At 40.4% G+C, this 18,144-nt stretch overlaps 1 protein-coding gene across 1 annotated transcript in view; it reads right to left on the bottom strand.

Annotated features, from left to right (window-relative positions):
- The window catches only part of ctnnd2b (catenin (cadherin-associated protein), delta 2b), a 133,057-nt gene that overhangs the window by 15,548 nt on the left and 99,365 nt on the right, over nt 1-18,144 (bottom strand). Inside the window, exons 15-19 of the mRNA XM_053438701.1 lie at nt 17,761-17,947; nt 9,706-9,823; nt 7,927-8,109; nt 2,005-2,190; nt 1,311-1,461 (exon numbers count right to left, since the gene is read on the bottom strand). Coding sequence (XP_053294676.1) covers nt 1,311-1,461; nt 2,005-2,190; nt 7,927-8,109; nt 9,706-9,823; nt 17,761-17,947 — 825 coding nt within the window. The remainder of the gene's footprint in view (nt 1-1,310; nt 1,462-2,004; nt 2,191-7,926; nt 8,110-9,705; nt 9,824-17,760; nt 17,948-18,144) is intronic.

Genomic DNA, 18,144 nt, shown 5'->3' with positions numbered 1-18,144 from the left:
CTCAATGTTCTCACATATGGCCCCACCAGAGGATTTCAGGAGATTATCAAATGGTAAATGACCAGTACAGTGTTTGCCATTCACCCAGACATACACACATTGATAAAGAGCATGTGCAGCACGTTCTCTTTGAGAAGGGGCAATTTTGGGGTTCACTATCTTGCCGATGGACACTTGGGCATGTGTAATAGGGAAAGACCGGGATCAAACAACCAACCCTCTGGCTGGTACCATTAGAGTTCAGTTCATGTCTGAAAGCAGCTTTGATGACTTTCTCTTTTACAGCATTAAAAACTATTCTCACCAGATCAAAGAAGTATTTCATACTTAGAAACAAGCTTATTACAGTAAGTTATCGAACATAATTGAACCAGGTAAACAGTTTTATTAACGACGGCCATAGACTCACAGTATTGGCAATATTCACATACAAACTCTGAGAGGGAAGCTCTCAATAGAATTTGTAACAATTCTTTAATAAAACATCAGCTCTCTCGCAGTGGAACCGTCTGTACAGACAGAGTTAGTATCTACTGCTGAAAGCTCTAAGGACAAAACGACATTATAGGCTGTGTCTCTAATGCAATTTTACAATGTTAACACAACAAAAGTGAAGCCAAGACAAGAAATCCAGTCAAACTATACTGCACATGCATCTCGTGGCAGAGCAATATGCTATTATTACTGACATTACAACCTTACACTACACACATGAATGGTTGCCTTAATTTACAGACTGCATGCACAAACACAGCCGCTCACACACACACACACACACACACACACACATGCCTAGCTTAGCTCAGAGCCTCAAGCATCAGACAGAGACAGTGGAGGGAGGCATGTGGTTGTTGCTATGGGGACCAACAGAAAGGCACAAACCATCGCTTGTCTCCGAAGGAAAATCAAGCATCAGATGCTGAGTGAGAGCAACAGTGCTATCTGCTGAAGAGGGAAAAAGATCTGCATACAGACGACCTATCACAAAGCCATTTATCCAATTTCTTTTGTTGTAGGCACATTCTCCGACCCACTGCCCCCGCGCCATTTGTTCACGAGCAATTCTGCAAGTGGGTCAAGATAATTGCTCTTGTTTTCAGTGCATCCTCTTCAATTGAGGCATAATTAAGCACCTCATTCCAGTAGTATCAAAGAAATAGCACTTAATAAATGTGCCTGAATAAAGATTGTTTGCTCTTGGAAAAATGCAATAACTCACTAGACTATTTCCTTTTTATCAAGACTGTGTTCCCTTTCGTACAACTGAACCCCTTCTGTGATTTTTTGTTTAATGCGAATAAACTGCTCACCAATGAGCTCCTTGTTCCTGACGTCCAGAGCCATGTTCCTCAGCGCAGTGGCCACAGCACACACCACCCGGTCGTTGTCTATCCTCAGCAGCTCCACCAGGATGGGCAGGCCCTTCTCCTTCCGCACCGCAGCCCGGATGTACACCGACCACTAGGGGGAGACCACAGACGCTCGGTTATTCATGTACCTTCCTGTTTTCCTTATTGTTTGCTTATTATTGTGAAAGAGTGTCACAAAAAATGATTGGTGTCATTTCGAAAACCTTTTTCTCTAAAGTTAAGTTTAATGCAAACATGATTAAGACCGACCTAAATACATTTTTAAACCTAGTATGTAATGTTTTAACATATCTAACTAAGTCCAATTATTCACTTTCAGAATATGGAAACCCTGGATACTTTGACACATGATGAACTTGATGTTTTATTCAGTAGTCTGAAAATAAAAAAACATAAAGTCTAGTAACTTGATATTTCTGAAGCTTACTGCTAGACATCGTGTCTCTTACAGCAAATACACTTGTTCAGTTGTCTTTGAGATGGTTTAGTTGTTGCTGAGTGAGTTGCTATCACACTGTGCACAATTTTAGCTGTGCACGGAAATCTCTCTTTGCAAAACGCCTTCTGGCACCCACTGGTATTTCAATGCACTTGTGAACATGCCCTTTAGTATCACAATGATCCAGCCACAGACCTGAGCTCTTACCTTCCAGCTGCCAGCAGCCAGGTTCTGCAGGGCCCCAGCTGCTCCCTCCAGGGTGTCTGGGTTGGAGCACTCAGACAGCAGTGTGAGGTAGGGCTTGACAATAGTGGGGTGCCATAACATCTGTATGCCTTTCGGGGGCTCCGCCAAGTCTGGAAATGGGCCGACACCGTCCCACTGCAGAAGATGGGACATAATTCAAGATAGAGAAGCACTTTGAATTCTGTGTGAGGCGAGGTTTGATAGTGGTGGGATGCCAGCAGTCCCCTCAGGCAAGAGCAGGGGAAGGAGAGAGAAGATTTACTATTCATAAACAGTGTATAAATAAGCTGGCATTCATCTGTTGTGCATGTTGTTTTTCTATCTCCTCTGTAATTTAAATCTGACATTTTCTCCTGCATTGACGATGCATTTGGAACACACACACACCTATTGTACATTAATAACAACTGTGAAAATGTTGACTGTTGAATAGAAAGGATATCTCAGTAGACCTGCAAGTATATTTCACACAGATCAGTGATGACAGTTTGAGTATGAGCAAATACATTATGAAAAAAAAGTACACTTTATTTATTTTCCAACACAAGACTATAGATTTTAGTTTTATTTATTGATATTTGCATTCACAATGCTGCACTTTCAAAGGCAAAGATCACAGAAGTTCAGCGATGTCACCTTGATGCTCACTGCAGACTGAGGCTGGCCAATAACTCAACAGTGTTGTCATTAACTTTCACAGGAATCGCCAATTATGAAACACATTTTATTTTACACATTTCTGTGGTTCAAATAATTGATGAGAATAAATATGAAGTTATTATGATGTATCTATAAACAGTTGCACAATGGTAGATCACTGATTATTGATCAGACCATTATACACAATTCAGGATACATTTTCCACAATATGTTACAGAATGATGGCAAAAATTACTTTTCCTTTGCTCAGCTTGGAACATGGAGAGTTTTACCAGAAAGGACATTAGCTCAATTGACAAATTGGCAGGCTGATGACTAGAAGCCTGGCTTTTAAAACAATTTAGAAATGTTGATAAAGATACAATGAATTGTGAGCAGTGAATATGCCGTCGTTATCATATAAAATGCAAAGATAAAAAGTTAGTGCCTAATTGGGACAGGGTAATTATCCAAGATTCACAAGCAACTTCTTGAACAAAGTAAGTCCAAACAAGAGTTGTGCTTTAGTGAAGATACAAGCTATAGGTTTGTGATATTTAATGCTTTTATTTTTAAATATTATTGTCTAAGTTAAGCTATATATCTATATAGCAGTTCACTTTGGCCCCAACTGGGTAGACAGGACCAAATAGTGGGAGGAGTTCCAATCTGCATCACTGTTGCTCACTGTTGATTCATTGCAATTACTGAACTTTGGCCACTCGCATAGCTAGCTAGCTTCGTAACTATAATAGATCCCAGAATACACCCATTCACAAGCGGTAGGACGCAGTTTATGGAGCCATTGAAATGGGACACGAGCCGTGCCGCTGTGACACAATCGGTCTTTAAATGTGGCGCCTGAAGGCTGCAGCCCCTGGGTCGCGACACACCTCTTCCTTTGACTATCTTTCTTTATTCTACTTCTTCCTCTTTCCCCTCTCTCATCCTTTTGTAATTTCTATACTCCACTTTAACACAATTTCCCTTACTCTCCCTTTATATCTCCTCTTCTCTCCTCTAATTACCCCGTGGTTGACGGAGTTTTGCTCTCCTCAAAAAGCTCCCCAATCGCTACTTCATGGTAATCACCCACAGCTGCACTGGAGTGGAGACAGATAGAGGGGGGAAAGGGCGGGTGGGGTTACGTATCATCGTTACAGAGGGGTTATGATTCGTCTCTTTATTTTCTGATACCAGGGTTAGTTTTAAGATCTCTCACCCCTCTGGTTCTGCCCGGATACACAAGAAGTTTGTTGAGGCTTTCCATGACAAATGAAAGTTAAAGGTCTGGATCATCACTACCATTTGTGTTAAAATATCCATTCTCTGTCTATGTTGGAAATGAAAGGGAGGCGGGAAAAAAGGTTGCAGGGCTAATGAGTAATTCACCCTGATCCACCGGAAGGGCTGGGTTTTTAATTCCCACAGCTTCACTAGAAGTTGTAAAAGACCTCTTCCACTCAACTAGAATGTGATGCTGATTGCTTATTAGCATGACAAGAGGCCTACTCCAAGGAAACTGTTTAGTTTCTGCCAATTCCTCAGCTAAAAGAGAGCTCATTTTCTTTACTAGAGACAGGATGGAACTCTGCCTTTTGGCATCAGATGGACACACCCCGAAAATCCAGAGAGAAAATCACTCTATACATCTGAGTCGAAAATCTGTCTAATCTAAAGGTAAAGCCATAATTTCCTGACGCTGCTGTATGATAACTCTGCAGCATGTACTGTATCTATGACGTCGTCGAGTAAACATCTTATTCAAGATAAATTATCAAGCATTTTTTGAAGTAAGTCATGGATGTGACACCAAATAGACCAGGAGATAGAAAGTCTGTAGCTGACAATAAACTGTGGATCAGGCATTATAAATATCAAAGAAAGATGTGCATTCCTAAAAATAATTTCAGTTTCAAAGAAAAGCACATATTGCTATATGTGCTTTGCGTTTGGATATGTGCGTTTATATCATACAGTTTATATCATACAGGAATATTGTCTTAGTACCTAAAAATATACAGTAAAGATGAGCAGATTTTATACCGTATGTACACAATGTTACACAAATGGTTGAAAAAATATATTTAAATGTAGTTATTTAGTTGTTACCAGAAAATCTGTGTTAATTTTGGCATCTAATGTTGATTTAGTCGTTGTAGTTTTCATTAATTGTTTGTCAGTTTTTTGTGAAATATTAATAGCAGTTCTCCTCAAAAGCATGCGCAGGTACACTCCCACCGAGCCAAAGACGCAGTTAAATTTCTATCTCCAAGTAAAACATATTTTACAAAAAAGGAAAAACATTGACACACACACTCAGGATGTGAGTGTAAAGACAAGTAAACCAGAGTGAAATGTGGAGATTCTGAAATGATAATCTTAAATCGAGACTTCATGATCACGAAGGCTGAACCAGCACATCATACATTAAATATACAGTGTGTGGCCATGTGGAAAAGAAGTTAATGATTGTGTACGATGATAATCACAAAATAATACAAATAACCACAAAATGATGCTTCATCTACACTAACAATGGGCCGCTGACAGGAGAGAACTGGCTAACAAGTCAGGTGTGAAATCTATTTTCTCATTAAGACTCGGATACAGCAAAGCATTTAATTAAAAAATCCAACAAGTCTCTCTCTTAAGTAATTTATTTAGGCAAACACCTCCTCTGATAAATTGCTTCACACACTCAATACCTTCCGCTTTCCAAAGTCTATTGTTGCCGTTATGATAGATATGCAAGAGGCGTGCCGTACGTAGAGTAATCTATTTGTGTTCTGCCAGTCAATCTTTCAAACTGTTAGTGCATCTGATGTAAAAGGATTCACATTGGTAAGTACGGTGGCCCTGAGAGCTCAACGAACAGCAACTTAAGAAAACACATGCAAGTTGACAAAACACAAGCAAAGTAAGAAAACATCTTCATCAATTTCACAACACAACACAACACATTACAGAAACGCGCAGCAAATAGACAAACGCCCTGCAAATAGACAAACGTGCTGCAAATAGACAAACGCGCTGCAAATAGAGAAACGCGCAGCAAATAGACAAACGCGCAGCAAGTAGAGGAGAAAACACACGACAAAATCGTCCAATACACCATAGAAATTCGGTTCCACACAGGGTTCGGCCACCCGCGGCTCTGGAGCCGAACGCGGCTCTTCGGCCCCTCTGCAGTGGCTGTACAGTACAGTGTTGTGCATATGTTTCGCGAACGCTGAACTTAACGAATCAGTTTTCATATTATTAACGTGAACGTAACGATGAACGTGAGTCAACGTCACGTTCATTTTTTAAATCATCACCGTATCAGGCCATCATGAAATACCAGGAGCGGGCGAGTGTGTGTGTGTGTGTGTGTGTGTGTGTGTGTGTGTGTGTGTGTGTGTGTGTGTGTGTGTGTGTCCCGGCGCTCCGACCCCTCCCACTCACTCGGAGAGAGCCACAGTGAGCTCTGATCACGGAAGATGGTCCGATCTAGAGACATTTCGTCTTCTCCTGTTAAACTGAATAAACAGAGCTAACAAGCAAGCCCCTGTTTGTGAGGCAATATATTGTCCATAGTGTGCAGGGGTACGAAACCTTTACTATCAAAAGAGCGAGTGGGCGGGGTCGGAGCCCCGGGACCCGGGACCTACACAGTCTATGCCCGGGACCGGAGAGCTCGCTACACACACACATACACACACACACACACACACACACACACACACACACACACACACAGACTCGCCCGCTCCTGGTATTTCATGATGGCCTGATACGGTGATGATTTAAAAAATGAACGTGACGTTCACTCACGTTCATCGTTACGTTCACGTTAATAATATGAAAACTGATTCGTTAAGTTCAGCGTTTGCGAAACATATGCACAACACTGTACTGTACAGCCACTGCAGAGGGGCCGAAGAGCCGCGTTCGGCTCCAGAGCCGCGGGTGGCCGAACCCTGTGTGGAACCGAATTTCTATGGTGTATTGGACGTTTTTGTGGCAGCAGTGTCCATCACTTTTAGCTGTCCCCTGGAAACACTTCCGTTGTGTTTTCTCCTCTACTTGCTGCGCGTTTGTCTATTTGCAGCGCGTTTGTCTATTTGCAGCACGTTTGTCTATTTGCAGGGCGTTTGTCTATTTGCTGCGCGTTTCTGTAATGTGTTGTGTTGTGTTGTGAAATTGATGAAGATGTTTTCTTACTTTTCTTGTGTTTTGTCAACTTGCATGTGTTTTCTTAAGTTGCTGTTCGTTGAGCTCTCAGGGCCACCGTAGGTAAGTGAGGTGGTACACGACATATGGGCAGTGGCAATTAATAATACATTTTCCTTGTCTTGAAATCGTCAGATTCGTTATGTTGAGTGATGTTGAAACAGTGGTTTTAGTAGTTTGCATTTAAAAGTCCCTGTAGGTCTCTGGAGCCAGTTAAATATAGTCGACTTATAATAAATTCAGACGATAAATCAGTTTTTCTCTGCAACAAACAAGTTCATTTCCTGAGAGATCCTCCGATAAGGAGGTTCTGTTTCGACCCTGTCGCTGTGTTTGTTTGTGAGCAAGATTAAACAACTTGAACGATTTACCGTGAAACTTGGTGGGAGGGTGCGAGTCAGGGAAGAATCCATTACATTTAAGTGGATGTGGATCAGGGGGCAGATCCAGGAATTTGTATCGCATTCTTTAACGTTGTGCGATAGTTAGATATTGCGAGATAGACATTTTCACTGATTGCCCAGTGTATAATTAATGGATCTTGATGAAAAATCTGGCACATTTAGGGTACTGATATCTTTAAATTTTTGCAGTATGGAATTTGATTGAATTTAAGGGACTATTGGTTCTTGGCAGAGGTACAGTATGTGCTCTATTGGATGCTATTTTAGTTCAAGTTGCAGTGGTGTGATGTTTCATAAGACCAGAGAAGCCTGAATTGCTGTGAACTAAACAGATTTTCAGTCTATCCAATTTAAGTCTGTATAGCCACTTTCTGACTTGATAAAAACTTACTACAACCCACTAATATTTTGCTTTTCTCTTCTCTTATCTTCTCTTCTCTTCTCTTTTCTCGATCAGCAGTGATGTAAACATGACAAGCAGGTGGATTCAGACCGAACACAGTTGATATACAGACATATGCTAGGGGTAACAAGCTAACAACACAAGCCTAATTCTGTGTGCACATCCACAGAGAAGAACAGAGTAGATTTGTCCAAATGTCACAATTCTCACCTGGTCGTGGCCCTTCTTTTTCTTCTTCTTCTTGCCCCAGCATCCAGAACTCTCAGCGTCCTTCCCGCCGGTGTCACATAACAGACCGTCCAGCTCCTCCGATCCCCCCTGCTGGCTTTGAGACGTCTCTGCGGCCAGACGGTACGACAAGTTCCTCAGGATGCACACACAGTTCTCTACAGTCTGACGGAGCGAAGGTCAGAAAAAGGAAGAAGATAGAGATGAAAATTATAGAAGTGTGGAGAATAAAACAACTCTATATTGTTGAGGGACTGATGGTTATTCAGCGAACAAAAAAGATACAGAAAACACGGACTATAGAAATATACTGTACTTAGCAGACTGTATGCATAGACATATGTACACATGCTGTTAGTGTAGACAGAAAAACACACATGTATACACACTAATCCTTTTGTAAGGAGTGGCTTTGAAGGCAACAGTCACAGACTTTGATCTCGGGAAGGATTTCTGCGGATTAAAATCTTCACGTCTGCAAAAGCCTCCACCCAACACACCAACATTTATATTGGAAGCACAAACACACAAACAGATTCACATGGATGCTCACAGGCTCAAATAAAAGCAACCACACACACACACACACACACACAGACACACACACACACACACACACACAAGGGATGTTTTCTGTGTCACTGGCCATCTGGGTTGAGTAATATATAGTACACTGTAAAAAAAACGAAATTTGAGCAGGCTCATGGTTTTTATTGTATTTTTGTGTATTACATATAAGCTTCCACCTTTTTTTATACTTATTTGTAGTTTGTAATAACAAGTTATACATTTGATGATTTTTTTGTGTCAGCAGTTTTTCTTTTCAGTAGGAAATTTAACCAAATAAAAATGTCAAAGAAATAATTTAAGTGGGGTCGGGCTAAAAGCAAAAACAACTTAACAAGGCATTTGTTACAGTGTGTATTGTGTTGCCTGTAACCACACACAGACAGACACAGACAGACAAACAAGCAGGGGCTGCTGGTTAATACGGGGGGGTCGCGCCCCCTCCGACATTCTGTGACAAAAAGCCTCTGTAAAAATGTTAAACATAATTTTATTATATGTTAATATTTTACTCCTACAATGATCCTGGAAGTGCGTAAGTGCCTGTGAGCATTCAATATAAATTGTTTTCAAATTGTATTGGGTTAATCTCATATACATATACTTCCTGTTGTGGGGTGCCGGCCAAGTGGCTGCTCTTTAATTGGTGGCTGCTGATTTTCCACAGGACGCAGCTCATTGAGCCGAGACAATTATTCACAGCCAGTAGGTATTGATTTTGGCTTTTTTAGATCTAATCTGATTGGTTGACCCTCGACACCGTCTCAGCTACATCCGACATCACTGAGTTTGGTTTCAGTTTGTTTAACCCCTCCCCCCACTACAAGAAATACTCTGCGCACCCCCAATACATTTCATCACCAGCAGCCCTGCAAAGAAGTTATTTGAATTAGAATACCCATATAATTTGAACATACAGTCTGCAAATGGAAAGATAACCAATGCAAATGTATCTATATCACATCCAATCATTCCATTGTAACCCTCATGACGCATGTTTACAAAGGGAATATACAGTAAGCTGCTGGACAATGATAACGCATACATGTGCATGCATGCTTGCACGCAATTACACCACTTCTATCATTACAATCAGTTTTTTATTAAGGTTTTGTTGTGCATAGGCTGAAGGCTACAGGAGTGTGTGCATTGTACATGGCAGTAGATTGTATGTGTTGTATGTGTGTGAGTTACCTTGCTGTCAATCTCACTGCTCCCCAGAGCGGTCTGGATGACATAGAGCAGAGCGTCTGTCAGCCCCTCACACTCCCTCATTCTCCTGCGGGCCTCCTCGCCAGCCGAACTCACATTTCTGTCACAGACACACACACAGAGGTACACATACACCACATGAATGAACAGACCCACTAAAAACAAAGATCTGCTACATACCTTTTCACATTGTTTTTCACAGAACTTAAATCGTCCAGTGGGTTTCTTTCAAGTTTTCAGTGAGTCGAAGTTTGTATGTTTGAATGTTAAAGCATATGGATTCTATAGCGGCTCAGCATGTGTATGCTTGTCTGTGTGTCAGCGAGGAGAGGGAAGAGGAGTGTAATGCCCTTTAAATGTCAGACTAGTAAAGATGAATGGAGGATATGCGTACCCTCTGTAAGAAATGGCACCGACCTGCCAAAACCCCATTAGACGCATTTGTTTTCCCAGCTCCTTAATAACATTGCTCAGACAAATTTGTGCAAGTTGACACATTTCAACACATTTTATCACAAAACTAAACAGCAACAACAACATAAGTATATAATGGCCTCATTAGTTCCGAGAGACTAGAAGAGGTGTAATCAAACAAAACCATTAGAAAGAAGACTGACGGTCTCTGCTGAACTGTACATTATAATTTACATTGTGAGACACATCAGACTTTCTCAAAATATTAGACTAGACAAATAAGCTTTCTAGTTCCAGTGTAGTAAAAGACTGAATCACTGTCACTAGACTGGTCCTCTTCAAAAGAAGACAGATCTGACCAATAGCAGCTCTGTAAGATTCAGGTTTATGAATGGTGACCTTTTCCTAGCTAGGCAAAATATCCATAGATAGCTACATACATGTAAGTAGCAGACCACTGGCCAGCGACATAGCTTTACAGTTGGTTGTAAGTCACAAAAAGGACATTAACAACTAGAAGAGCACTTGAAGAAATCATGCCTCAACCAAGGCTATGCCCCTATCTCCTACGTTAAAAAAAGTGAAGAAAGAAATTGTGGATCTGCCCATTTATCATGATCTGCTTCCAAATGAATGGGTTCCCAATTGGGTGAGGTTCCACCCCTCCACAAAATGTGGAAGTCCTTTGAGTAGGTTTTGAGTAATCCTTCTATTTAACCACGAAACAAATGACAAATAACCAAACCTGGTATACAAACTTGAACATGTCAGACTGAATGGATGGTATTTCAGTGTTATTTGAGCATTCCTTTCAATGGAAACGGTGTAGATGGTAATACAGCATTTTAGAAGGAACCATTCTATTTGAATTCCTCACATCTCAAGCCTCCTTATCTTAATGCAGCTCTAACGTATTTTACACCAAGTGTTTAGCCTAAAAGTCCTCTGATATCATCTGAGGAGATGCATTCAGGAACTTTTAAGCCTGAAACACGTGGAAATGACCTCGTTTAGAGTCGAATATGAACATCAGGGCTTCCAGACACTTGGATGGCCCCCCACAATCAGTATGGAGGCTTGCTAATTTTTTCCGTTCTTATCGTCAGAACAGCTACACTGTTTTCCCCTGAAACTCCAAAATTACTATGCCTTCCCCCCCCCCATTGGGATAGTGGTGAGTAGATGAGTTTCTGGGGGAACTACCCCTTTAAATGTAAACTGCATAAATAAATAACATGAAGTGTGGAGGGAAATGTTTTAGATATGAGACTGTTTGTTTCAATCTGAACCTCAGTTGATTCATGATTCATGATCTATTAAATTACATGAACATCATATTTTCATCATACAATCAAATAACTGCTGGAATCATTCAGGTTCTTGACAGGCTGTTCTCGTCTGCATCTTTCCTGGCTTTCACTGTTTAATGTGAGCGTTGGTGCAAGGTCACCTGAGTACAAATGCAAGCAAGCACGTGCGCACACTCTCTCTCTCTCACACACACACACGCAAACACACAGTCAACTCTCCATAAATTCAGAAGACATTATATTGACTTAAATTGACCTTCTCTACCCTTAACCATAACTACTGCTTACTACCTTAACCTTGACCTTGAAGTTTGCGAATGACAAAAAAAACATAAGTACAAAATAAATAAACAAAGCTCTAAATAAATAAGCTTATACTTATACAAATATTTTGTCCTTCATAGAAATTGTCCGCACCCTAAATATAAAAAGCAAGTAATTAATTATTTTTGTCCTCATTAGGGAGGCACGTCCCATAATGTGACTGTGTAAACAGATTTATTTCCCCACAACATGCTGAATAACTAGACCACATAACACACACACACACACAAACACACGCACACACCCTCACACACGCAAACACACTCACTCACACACGCAGACACACGCACGCACACACACACACACACACACACACACACACGAATGATAGATTCAAACCACTTCCTTCTTTCATGTGTTTCCTTAATTCTGTCAACTACCTACTAATGGATTGGATTCAATTAACCTCACCCAATGTGGCATAATGAATCCCTCTGCAGTGTTCTCTTGTAATGCAACAGGGCTGCAGATTATCTTTCATTATGATCTTTCAGAGTTGAGAATCTAAATAATGACAGAGGAAAAAACATCTCACAGCAGGTGAAATGTTATGTGTCTACAAGGGGAGTTTTCAAACAGAACAGAATTGATATAATTCATAGTGCCCTGCTGCTGAGAGAAAAAGTGCAATGAAAAAAAAAGTGTCTTTTGTTAACAGCAAGAGGCTCCTCTTTAATCAAGAGCAGGTTTCTGCTAAACGCCTCCACATGAGTGCTTGAATTGTGTTGTCGGGTTGAATTCTGATAAGTTTATTTGTGATATTTTAAAGAATCAGTCCACAATCAGAGGACCTAATGGATAATAAGAGGATGAGTGTTCGCTGATGTTGAATTGCTGTAGCACTTATTAGACAAAATAAAAAAGAGCATTAGAGAAATGACAAAAACAACTTGCAGACGACTAGGAATTTACTCTTTGACAACAATTGTCACCATTGTCGAATTAACCTTCTCCAAGAACCTGGGGCTGGTTATTCTCTGCCACCCTCCTCCAGTCTCTGAACAAGACTTATTTTGCACTACCCAGCATCACTTATCATTCATCCACCTCTTCTTTCTTCAGTAGGCTAGCTATGTTTTACTAGATCTCATGGCTAACTAGTTGTAGTGCCATCAGACTATGGTGGGAAGCTCATCTGTTAGGCGCCAGTTGCTTTAAAACGGAAATCTAAAACATCTAATCATCTTGTCCTTGGGCAAGAGGCTGAACCCGAACTGCCCCCCCATAGAACAACAAAGTGCTGCTAATAGATGCACTGTATGAATGTGTGTGTGAATGGGTGAATGTTAAACTGTACTGTAAACAGCTTTGAGTGGTCATCAAGAATAGAAAAAGGCTATATAAATACAAAACCATTTACCATTTGTAAGACCTTTTTCAAGGGAAATGAATTAAGACTATTTTGCAGATATTAAACTTATGGATTCAGCTAAAAAGCTGCTTCCCAAAGAGACGGTATCTGAGAATAACATTTTTAAGTTTGGAGCAAAATGACATTTTGTATTATATGACATGTAAGAACAGAATTGGAAATTAAGAGAAGCTATACTGGAATGTTTGTGTTCTGTAATGTTCTTATGCTGTTCTATCTTGTTTGATTGTTCTCTATAGTTTTTTTTACCTATATTCACTACCTCTGACAAGGAAGATGTATTTTAATCTGCATTTGTTAATTATTTTTTTTACCAGGATAATACAAAAACTACCAATCCCAGTTCCATTAAAGTTTGCGTGGGGGTAGGGCATGAAACTCGGAGGAGCCCATTCATATTTTGGAGCAGAACCAGACAAATCTTTACCATGGTGAGATAAGGCGTCAGTCCTTGGCGTATATTTGGTTTATAAGTGCCCTTCTAGTTCTGTACTTGGGCTGCTGTAATATTAAAACTTCCTCCATTGGAATCAATAAAGTGTTTTCTATTAATCTATCAACAGACCACTTGATGAAGATGGACCCGCCTCAGGTCAATTGAGAATTCAGTTCTGCTCATTCTCAAACTTTGTTTAAAATGTTCTGCCACTCACTCATCACTGAGTAGATGAGCTGATAATGGATCAGATAAAGGCTACTACGTCTATCGTCTTACTGTATAAAGAGCTGATTGTGTGGGTGCTGCTTTCTTCTTTCTGTTTCAGTCAAACTGGAAGATGAGTCTTGGCGAGATGGTTATGTTTACACCATTTAAATTGTGTATGTTGCTGGTAGTAATGGTGGAGTAAAGTAAAGTCAATAACTAGCTGGGTTAACCTGCTCTTCACCAGTCGCTGCTGAATATGCTAATTCAATACTGATGATCAATGTGCAGTAGACTAGCAGCACCAGTTCCAGGGCTTCCTGTTAGTAGGGATGACAGTACATGCACACACACACGCTTTGAAACAAGCAGAGAGAAAACCGAGGGAGAAAATGTGAACGTGTCAGAGACAGTGAGGCAGGGACAGGGCAAGGCAGATGAAGAAAAATGATAAAGGAGGGATAATATGATTGAGAGAGAGGAGAGGTGGGGTAAGAATGAGACGGAGCGAGGGAGAGGAGAGTGATGAAAGGGAAAAGAGGGAAAATGAGAAAGCGAGGAGGAGACAGTGAGAGAGAGCAAGAGAGAGAGAGAGAGAGTGAGGAAGAGCAGGTGGCCGGCGGTGTACCAAACCCGCCATGAAATATTCAATCTTTAATCAGACTTCCAGCATTCCCTAACGAGGCGTGAGAAAGATGAATTAGCCCTTCGAGTTTAGGGAGCTGATCCACACAAAGCTATCACCTGCAACAAATACACAACAAACAAACCGAATCACATAACAGCACCATGACCTGTGCTTGCTGCCAATATGTGTAAGTTATTTTCACTGGGAGCGGGAGAGGATACATATTGTGTCTGAGATTAATGGCCCACACATGTATTCTGACACACACACACGCACACACGCAGACACACACACACACAAGCTTGCAGATAGAGATGCAGTCCTGCTCTATCGCCACTCAACTTGTGCTGCACTTTTGCCATGTCTGCAATATTAAATATTTGGAAATGTCAACCATTGTTCTCATTCCAAATGTCATATAACAAAATCAATGATGTCTCATCATCAAAGCAAATACATTGTACTGATTTATAACAAGTAGGTCCGAGGGACGAATAAGGAATAATAAAATCTAAAAAGTGAACGCTACATGCAGACGGATGATGTGTCAGGCCAAGTTGTAATTTTTCTGTCTACAAGATGTTTTTTTTTCATGGAGTGGAACCAATAGCAAATCAAGAAAAAAAAGAAAAAGACAAATTCTAAAAAATTATTGGTACACAGACTGCTAGAAATATTAATGATCTCAGACTAGACCACAGCATTTTTATCATTTGGAAATCATTGCAGCAATACTAATTTCATGCTTAGAAATATCTAATGATGAGTTATATCTTGTTTTAAAGGCTCTGAAAAGCTATCTTCCTAAGTAGCTTCTCATTATGAGTAATGTTGCTTTTCGCTTTGCTTTAATGTAACCAGTCAGTAGCAACGGTAAACTTTAATGACACGTCCTTAACGCAACATGGAAAAGATATTACAAGTATTGATAACCCTTATTTTCAGTGACAGTTCCACCTCGTCATCTGTCTGAGCAAATAAAGTCCTGCTCTTACTTTTCACTATTGCTGTTCCTCTTCCGATAATCTGCGTCCTGTATATACCAGCTTGTGAATGACCAGTGTGCATGAATTGTCATTCTATAGTAGTATGACCAGAGATTCTGATACAGGGCTAAACTGCAAAAATGTTTTAGTTTGGCTGTAGCCTCAGAATTATAGTACTTACATGTGTTATTTTCATTGCATCTGTGTCCTTTAAGGTAGACAGAGCCCTATTACATTGTATTTCTGGACATACAAGAACACATGTATTGATGGAACAACACGATTTGATACTTTCATACATTTCAGCCAGAGTAACCTCCATTGAACTGTATAGAGAGAGTTCACAGTGGAGAGTTGAGGGGATCTGAAAAGAACAACAAATTGGGTCGGTACACCTTTAAGGCAAAAGCCAAGAAAACAAAACAGAATTATGATGGATTCCTGCAGATGAAATACTATAAAGCAATTTGAAAATAAAATTACAAAAGCTAATGGTTCTATACACTAGTATCAGAGCCACAAAGCGATGTTATTCAATTTTATAGAATTGAGAGCTATGAGGATCACGCACACGCACACACACACACACACACACACACACACACACACACGAGGAAGATGATGTATTAGTTTGCGAGGTTAGTCTGACATTGCCACAATCAAGCTTTCCTGCACTTTCCCTGCTTCCTATTGTCTTGTACTGATAACCATAATTTGTAGGAATGTGTAAAGTCAATTGAAGCCATCAGCTAACACAAATAAGCTAATAACAGTCATATTTAAATGTCTCAGCTAAGGAGGGACAAGGTCTCTTGGTAGATAGGGAAATAAATGACCTGGTACACTGCACTGTATATAAATGCAATCAATCTCTGCCCACAGACAATCTGTAGGTTAGTTTCTGCTGATGAATAACATTTAGAGTATGATAAAGGTCATATGATGTTAAATTTAAAGCTGCCATCATAAATAATTTTGTTTTAACAATAGATTAAATGACTGCGAGTAGGTGATATGAGTCATTAAGGTTTACATTATCATCCAATTCTTCTGTTCCCTTCAGTTCTTGCATTTACGTTTCTGAACTTATTAATTTGGTTCGAGGGTGCACAACCTTAACATTTTGATTTGGCCCTAACAGATCAGGTTTGAGACAAGGTAGTGAACAATGTAGGGAATTTAGAAGAATAAACACATTTCCCTCAGGAAATACACTAGATTTGAAGATAGCTCAAATTTTCACCACAATAAGTTGGGTTTAATATGACAATGTTGGGTTTATAGCTTTTTGTGGTAACCCAAAGAGGCAGAAAAATCTAATATGGTCCCAATCCCCCCCATCTGTTCCTGATTTATGGGGCTGATAAGTGGTCAGAAAAGTGTTCATCATTTCATCCAATTCGATGGACAACCTGAAAAAACATAATGCTAATGGACACAGCTTTTGGCAGCAGAGTTATAAAAGGACTCTGACATTAAAAACATGTTGTTACATTGTGAGAGTATGGAATAAAAATTAATATTAAAGGTAAAAAAACAACACACACTCTATAATATATCGGCCCATAGCCCTGACCCCATCTCGGGTTACATTTAAATATAAAAGCAATGCATACATTTTTATTAATAATATATAAAGCAATTAGAAACATCAGAGGTCAGCCCTGAATTGTGAAGCCACTGGTTTTGTTTTCCCATATACAATCTGCCGGAGCACAGAGCCAAATCACAAAAAATGTGTCATAGTCTACTACTTCCACACTGCACTGTATGACTAGCATCACGTCTCAAGTGACAAAATGAAAAGCCACTGCAGCTCCAATGCCAAACTGTGAGTCATCTTAGATTCAGCTAAGTCTGTCACTTCTCTGTGTGTCTCTGCTGAAGTAGTTCCAACAGGATAAGCCATCAGTTGATGCACAATGAATATCAAGATAATAGTATGTGATTTTGCAAATGTGTGATTTGAAATTCCTATTCTATGTAGTTGTATGCCTCCGCCAACCGCTCGAGTTGTAATATATGTCCAGAGTCATGTTAAAAAATGTAACTTTGAGTTATCGCCAAAAAAACTTAATTTGTGAGGTCACAGTGATCTGGACCTTTAGCCACGACATTCTAATCAGTTCCGCTTTGTGTTCAAGTGGACTTTTGTGCCAAATTTGAATAAATTTCCTCAAGGGGTTTCAGGGACATCATGTTCACAAGAGTAGAACATACAGCTGTGGCAGGAGGAATCATGTTTTCAGTGCCACAAATATGGACAATCTGAAAACACGATGCCTCAGGTCACAGTTGTTGCCGGCATAGAAGCATAATAACAAATAAAGCACTTGGCAGAAACAGGCAGTGACACTGACCGGAGACAGCCCGTGGCGTTGCGGAGGACCTGGGAGGAGTGGAGGTGCAGTTTGCGATCCTCCTGTGTATGCGGGGAGGTGTCCCAGCCCGAGTGAGGGATGATCACAGCGTTGGTCAGCACGGCCAGGGCATCCTGGATGATGGGCATCTTCAGGGCATCGCATGAAGACAGGTTCCACAGGACACCTGCAGAGGACAGCAGGGAGACAGGCGGTGAAAACCAATGCAAAGGAAAAGGAATGATAGAGGAGCAATGCAGATAGGAAGCAAGGAGAGAGACCGGCTCAAAGACAACTCCAGGCCAAACAACACTGAAATATTTAGTAGGTTTTCGTGAGCAGCAAGATAGACAGTTACTGCAATATCGTGATCACAGCACTCCG

Source organism: Pleuronectes platessa, chromosome 13 (genome assembly GCF_947347685.1).
Source record: "Pleuronectes platessa chromosome 13, fPlePla1.1, whole genome shotgun sequence".
Taxonomy (NCBI): domain Eukaryota; kingdom Metazoa; phylum Chordata; class Actinopteri; order Pleuronectiformes; family Pleuronectidae; genus Pleuronectes; species Pleuronectes platessa.
Note: the sequence above shows the minus strand (reverse complement) of the source record. Positions and strands in the feature narration are given on the sequence as shown.